Source organism: Condylura cristata, unplaced genomic scaffold, assembly GCF_000260355.1.
Source record: "Condylura cristata isolate star-nosed mole 26May11 unplaced genomic scaffold, ConCri1.0 scaffold00035, whole genome shotgun sequence".
In the NCBI taxonomy this organism is placed as follows: Eukaryota; Metazoa; Chordata; class Mammalia; order Eulipotyphla; family Talpidae; genus Condylura; species Condylura cristata.
The window spans coordinates 11,609,403-11,616,213 of NW_004567136.1; the positions used below are offsets into that span (position 1 = coordinate 11,609,403).

Here is a 6,811-nt window from a genome sequence, read left to right on the forward strand (position 1 = left end):
TCTGAGCGTCTGAGCTGGAGAGCCGGGGCCTGCCGGGAAGGGTCGGCGGGCAGGAGGCCGCCTGGGGCTGGGCGCAGGGTCTGGTGATTCGGGCAAGCTGATGGAGGGTCTCGCGCCCTCGCAGGTCTGACGGGCCTCTGCCCCGCCAGCTCCGCGCATGCTCGCCATCATGGACTTCCATCCCCGCACCTGCGCTTACAGGCGCGCACCCCGTGCCCACGCTCGCGGCCCAGGTGTGGGCCTCAGGTGTGCCTGCCCGTGCCCGCGCTCCAGCGCTTCCTTACGGCCCGTTATCACGTGGGCAAACAAGACTGTCGGCGGCAGCCGCAGCGTCGCGCGGGGTCGCATGACCCCATTTTCCCTGCATCTGTGCTGCGTGGACAGGCACTGTCCTCCCATCAGTCCAGGGGGGCCTGGAACGGGGCACGGACAGCGCTGGTGGACCGAGGGGGGGCGACAGGCACAGGAGTAGCGGGGGCGTGACTGGGGGAACCACGTGAGGGTCCCAGCCAGTGCTTGGGGTCATTATCCTTAAACTGTTGCGCGAGGTCAGCAGACTTCAACTTAAAGCAATTACAAAGGAAGTTGGCTGCTGTACCACCGGTCTTGTGATGAAGTAAATCTGTAACTTGCCAAATTGGAGGGGTTAGCCCACACCACCGGTTTGCGGCACTTCACAGTGGGTGCAAGCCTGGGTTTCGGGGAGAAGGCCGGCTCCCCCGGGCACACACGTGTGACCTGCAGGGTCACCTCACTCTCCAGGGCACGGTGCTCACACACCTGCACGGGTGGGCGTGCACCATATGCGGGTCTTCCCGGCCCAGGTCACCCAGGGGCGCGGGCTCACGCCCCGCCAGCCTGCCAGCGCATTCATCTGCCCTGGTTTTATTCACAACTTCGTCTTATCAGTGAAAACTCCACACCAGAGAGGCAGGCTGGCTTTCCCAAGGCCGAGCCGGAGCAGCGCCCGGGCAGGGGTGTCTGGAGCACACCTCCGCGGACCACCGAGTCCAGCCCCCCCGTGCTGGCCCGCCTGCCCGCCCTTGCTCCGGAAGCCGGTGCAGGAATGTCCCTCCTTCAGCCAGCCCTCGGCCGGCCACCTGCCGGAGGTAGGGAAGGGCGGGTTCCACGTGTCCAGGGACAGGACTCTGGTCAGGGCAACTAGTGGTCACTGCGGTCTCAGAGTTTGTAGGTGACCTCAGAAAATAACTTTTTAAATTAATATCCTATATTCAGTTTGTGTGTATATACAGGTAGAGATACCCTAGGGCAGATGCAGTTATCACTCTCCGCCGCTCGCCAACCTGCTCGCCAGAGCAACCCACAGGCTTGGGAACCGACCGGGGCGCCCTCACCTCTAACTGCTCCAGGATGGCCCCACGTCCGGCCGTGCCTGTGCTCCGGGCTCGGGGCTCTCAGAGCTCCAGCCTTCAGCAGCCCACGCGGGGGTGCCGTTCTGGGTCCCCCGTGAGTGCAGCCCAAGGCAGAGCCGGTCACTGGCCCCCGGCCTCCGGTGGCAGAGCACAAGACGGTGGTGGACTGTGGGCTTACTCGCTGCCAGACCTCTGTTGCTTTTGCCAACTTATCCAGGGTGGCGGTGGAGGTGTCAGCAGTCGGGGTGCACTGAGGCCCGACTGCGCCCCCAGCCCGCTGCCCAAAGCACTGCCAGATGGCAGAGAGGAGCCGCTCGCAGCCTGCTGGGCCCTGACCCGGCCACTTGGGGTCATTATGGGCTGCACAGAGGACTCCAGTGGGCAGCTACCTCCTGTGGGAAATTTCCCCTCCCCCACCCCCCAAACCCCCACCCCCGTCTGCGCTGGGCTTGCCGGGTGTGGAGCCCAGGGGCCGGCTGCCCGGACCACCCTGACGCCGTCTGGTCTGTCCACAGCCACCTCCCCGTGCAAGATCCTCAAGTGCAACTCTGAGTTCTGGAGCGCCACGGCGGGCAGCCACGCCCCGGCCGCCGACGACACCCCCGAGTTCTGCGCGGCGCTGCGCACCTACGCGCTGTGCACGCGGCGCACGGCCCGCACCTGCCGGGGCGACCTGGCCTACCACTCTGCCGTCCATGGCATCGAGGACCTCATGAGCCAGCACAACTGCTCCAAGGATGGCCCCACGGCCCAGCCGCGCCTGCGCACGCTGCCGCCGCCGCCGGGAGACAGCCAGGAGCGCTCCGACAGCCCCGAGATCTGCCACTACGAGCGCAGCTTCCACAAGCACTCGGCGGCGCCCAAGTACACGCACTGCGGCCTCTTCGGGGACCCGCACCTGCGGACGTTCACCGACCGCTTCCAGACCTGCAAGGTGCAGGGCGCCTGGCCGCTCATCGACAATAATTACCTGAACGTGCAGGTCACCAACACACCTGTGCTACCCGGCTCGGCGGCCACTGCCACCAGCAAGGTGAGGGGGAGGGGAGGGGGCCACCCCATCCTACTGTCTCCAGGTCCCACACTCAGCCGCTGCCCCACGGGGCCGGGATGCTTACATCACTAACTACGCAGGGTATTTAGGAAGGAATGTTCTGGAAGGTGGGGGAGGCTCTCCAGGACCCGCATCTGCGTGCTGCTTTAATTCTGGGAAATGAGCTCGCGGACTGCACCCCGGGGACCCTGTGGTGGGGCAGGGAGAGCCGGGGCGGGAGCTCGGCATGGCCAGCGGGGAAGGCGTGTGTCAGGGAGGGTGTCCCAGGAGTCAGGTCTCTGGCGTGTTGCCGGCCCTGGGGCCAGGCGACAGGTGCGCAAGGCACTTCTTACAGGGCTGTGGCCCAAAGGTTTGGAAGGCTCAGGACACGCACTGCGAGCCCCTGGGGTTGCTTCTCTGCTTCCACCGCATCTGGGTGGACCCCAGCTTAGAAGCCGCGCACGAGAGCCTCTTTGGGGGGGAGTTGCGTCACGGCCCTCGAGCTCACTGTCCAGTGGACCTGCCCTGGACCACAGCCCCTGGGCCTTCTCATGGACAGACGGCTGCTGAGCAGAATTATACCAGTGATGCTGGGTGCCCAGAGGCTGGTCTGACACCAGATGTCTGGGACCCAGGCGCGCTGGGGAGAGCAGGGGTACTGGGCCATGAGATGCTGTCGGGGCAGGTGGGACGGTGGGGTGGGGCCAGCGCCCCGCCTTTGTCTCGTCACACACCTCGGCTGAGGGGCTCTGTTGCCTAGCGGGGTGCTGGAAGCAGGTCCCAGAGCATGGGCGCCCTCAGCCTCCCCCTCAGGCAGCCTGCCCCGGGCAGCCGCTCCCCCACACATGCCTGTCCACCACAGTGCCTGGCCAGCTGGGGGCGGGGGCTGCGACAGGCCCGTCCGCCTGCCCGGTGAGGCGGCTCCATTCCGGCTCCAGGCCGCCGAGAGCTGCTCATCGTCCAGCCCAGGAGACCTCAGCCTGGGCAATCAGAGTCGGCTTCTGCTCACAGCGCCGTGGCCGCAGCAGCCACGACGTGGCTCGTGGCCCAGGACATGGACGTGACCGCCCACTCTGACTCTCCCCGCCCTCCCCACTTCCAGCAAGGTCCCCTGGGCCAGGAATTCAGACTCAGCCAAAGGACACGGCCTCGGGGCGGCACTCTCCAAGTCCAAGCCCCCGGGGCACAGATCCGGCCCGGCACCCCGAGGTTTCTGGTTGGCAGTGGGGCTGTTGTCCTGGGAAGAGCAGGTTGCTGGGCAGCAAGTTAGGCAGCGCCAGGCTGCCCACAAGGGCGTTTCTGTCCCTCCACACCCCAGAGGAGCACAGCAAGGTGACCTGACCGCCAGGAGAAATCTGCCTCTTCCCTCTGCTCCGGGGCCCTGGTATGCCCTCAGGGGTCTCTTTCTGGGCTCTGAAGCTGCATAGGAAATTGGAGGGTGGGGGGGTGCCCCATGGCTGCCCTTACAAGCCCGTGGCGCCTGGCTGGAAAGCCTAGTGGACAGCAGAATTGTGGCAGGTGCCCCCTCCAAAGGGGCCCACTGCCTCCCCGAGGGCCCCTCCCTGACCCACCTCCCTTCCTAGACTCAAGAAAGCTGGGGGTCAGGGGCTGCCCCACCCTCCCCAGGGAGTGCGAGAGCCACACACGGGCCTGGGAGGGTCACAGTTGTGACCCGCGAGCTGCCCCCTGGCCGGGGCGGGGCGGAGCCTCGGCCCCTCCTGCGGGCGGCGGGCTGGCCCGCGTGGCCGTGGACACTGGGGCCGAGGCCAGCACGCGCCAAGTGCGATGCCTCCCTGAGCCTGTCGTTCCTCCGCTCTCCCCAGCATCCCCTTTGTTCAGCATGTTTCTCCAGCGCCTGCCCAGCGCCCGGGCACTGGACAGTGGAGCAGCTCCCTCCGTAGCCCGGCGCGGGCTCTCCAGAAAGGTCTGGGCGCTTAGCAGAGCCCGCCCTGCCCTTCTGCTGAGGCAGAACCCCCCTGCCACCCCCAGCAGGCAGAGAGCTCCGTGGCCTGTGTGCGAGCCCATCTGCGGACATGGCACAAGCTCTTCCCGGGGACAGGATCGGACAGGATCAGGGTCGGGGCTTGGCCCCCGCTGGGCCGCCCCTGCCTGTGGGCTTCAGCCTTGGTGCATTGACCCGTTCACGGCGCCTCTGTGCTCAGCTTCCTCCCTCCCGCAGCCCCCCCAAGAGGTGCTGGGAAAGCAGACTGTCAGGGGCTGGCCCCCAGAGTCTGGACAAGGCCCCCTTCAGGTACTTCCGCTGAGTGTGCCCCCAGGGGACAGGAGGAAGCAGGGGAGGCGGGACCCCAGCCCCCTCCTGCAGAGTTCGCCATCCCTTGGCCTGCGCCCGGGGATGGCTCCCCCCCAGGCGGGGCTGTGGGCCAGGTTGCTACCCTGGTGCGGAGACAGCACCTGGAACACGCCTGCCCCTCCGTGGAGCGTGGGTGATGCCCAGCGGTGGACGGGGCCTCGGCCCCCGCGGGTGGGGAGAGACGGGCACGCAGGCAGCCAGCCGCCCGCTCTCGCCAAGCCCCCTTCGTGCCATTACTTGTGGTTGAGGCCCTGGCACGGGTGCCAGGGAGAGCCAGCCCGCCTGTCGGCCCTTCCAGGAGGCTGTCTCCAGGAGGGAGGGCGGGGGCACCGAACCCGCCTTTCCTGTTCCAGGGAGCCTGATGGCACTTGGAAAGCCGCCCCCAGTGTCTGTGTGGCCCGGGGAGACCCGAGTCCCTGGTGCAGGACCACCCACTGCCCAGACCGGCCCCAGGCGCCCGGCTCCGGGCCGTGGGAGGCCGAGCCAGAGGAGGCCGCCGCTTTCCTAGGCCGCCTTGGCCACCCCGGCCCGCTGTCCACGGGGCCTCCCCTCGCAGCCGTCCCTGGGCCCAGTGGGGGTGACACCGTCTGCTGCCTTCACGGGGTCGGGGGCGCTGGTGACCCGACGACCGAGGGCGGAGGCTGGCTGCTGTGGCCGCCTGTCTGCGCCCGGCCGCCCAGCAGACTCTCCTGGCCCAGCCTCTGCTCCCGAGTCGGCCGCTGTGGGTCCTGGGCTCTGGTCCGCCGGGCCTGGCCTCTGTCACTCGCCCACTGCAGGCCTGAGGGTCACAGCTGGGGCTGCGGAAGGGGGTCGACAGTGGCTGTCCAGCCTGTGACCGTGGATGAAAACCTTTGCCTCGCCGCTGGCTGCCTCTGGTCCGGTTTGAGCCGGCTCCCTTTCCCATCCAGGTACCAACCAGGCCCGACCCTGCTAGCTGCCGAGGGCAGGCGCATCCGGCGCGTTCAGGGTGGTGTGGCCTTAGGCTGGCTCCCTTTCTAGAACCATCTTTAAGTTACAAAAAGAACCAGTCGGTTACAGGAGAACGCTGCTGAGTACTGTCGGTGGAGCTCAACAGGGACCAAAGTGGGGACTGTCGCACCCCTTGAGAGGGAAGGACCCCGGTTCTTACAGTCATGGGTTTATAAAGGCAAAGTGGAGGGGCTGGGCGGCCCCAAGTCCCTGCTTGCCGCATGCCTGGTGCAGATGCCAGTTAGGTCCTGGAACATTTACTCCAGGGGGGATCGAAACTTATCTTTGGGCAACAGTTTCAGCAAGAGTTTCCCTGGCCTTCTGGCCTTCGCACTGCTTATCTTTTTTTTTTTTTTAAAGACTTATTTAGTTATGCTTACAGAACTGGGGTACAGGCCAGAGGTGCAGGGGCGGTGGGAGGATTCACCAGGGACAGAGCGGGGAGCAAAACAGGCAGATCGACGAAGTCCACTGCTGAGGGGAGCAGCGGGCGGGTCAGGAGAGGTCTGGCCCTGTGGGTCAGCTCCCTCGTGGGGGGATCGAACTCGTGCTGCAGCGGCTTCCGAGCGCTTCAGAGTGAGGTGCTCTAGCCCATTGGGCCACCAGGGAGAGCCCCGCCTTGCTTATCTTTGGGCAACAGTTTCAGCAAGAGTCTCCCTGGCCTTCCGGCCTCCGCATTCCTCTACACCCTCTCAGCCCAGGGGCCGGGCGTGCGCCCCCACACCGCTCACCCCTCTGCCCCTTCCTCCCCAGCTCACCATCATCTTCAAGAACTTCCAGGAGTGCGTGGACCAGAAGGTCTACCAGGCCGAGATGGACGAGCTGCCGGCCGCCTTTGCCGACGGCTCCAAGAACGGTGGGGACAAGCACGGGGCCAGCAGCCTGAGGATCACGGAGAAGGTGTCGGGCCAGCACGTGGAGATCCAGGCCCGCTACATCGGCACCACCATCGTGGTGCGCCAGGTGGGCCGCTACCTGACGTTCGCGGTGCGCATGCCGGAGGAGGTGGTCAACGCGGTGGAGGACCGGGACAGCCAGGGCCTCTACCTGTGTCTGCGCGGCTGCCCCCTCAACCAGCAGATCGACTTCCAGGCCTTCCGCGCCAGCGCCGGGGGCCCGGGCGCC

General features: G+C 66.6%; 1 protein-coding gene across 1 annotated transcript in view; it reads left to right on the top strand.

Moving 5' to 3' along the window:
• RGMA (repulsive guidance molecule family member a) overlaps positions 1–6,811 on the top strand; it is a 17,620-nt gene that overhangs the window by 9,658 nt on the left and 1,151 nt on the right. The window contains exons 2-3 of the mRNA XM_004692966.2: positions 1,889–2,406; positions 6,440–6,806. Coding sequence (XP_004693023.1) covers positions 1,889–2,406; positions 6,440–6,806 — 885 coding nt within the window. The remainder of the gene's footprint in view (positions 1–1,888; positions 2,407–6,439; positions 6,807–6,811) is intronic.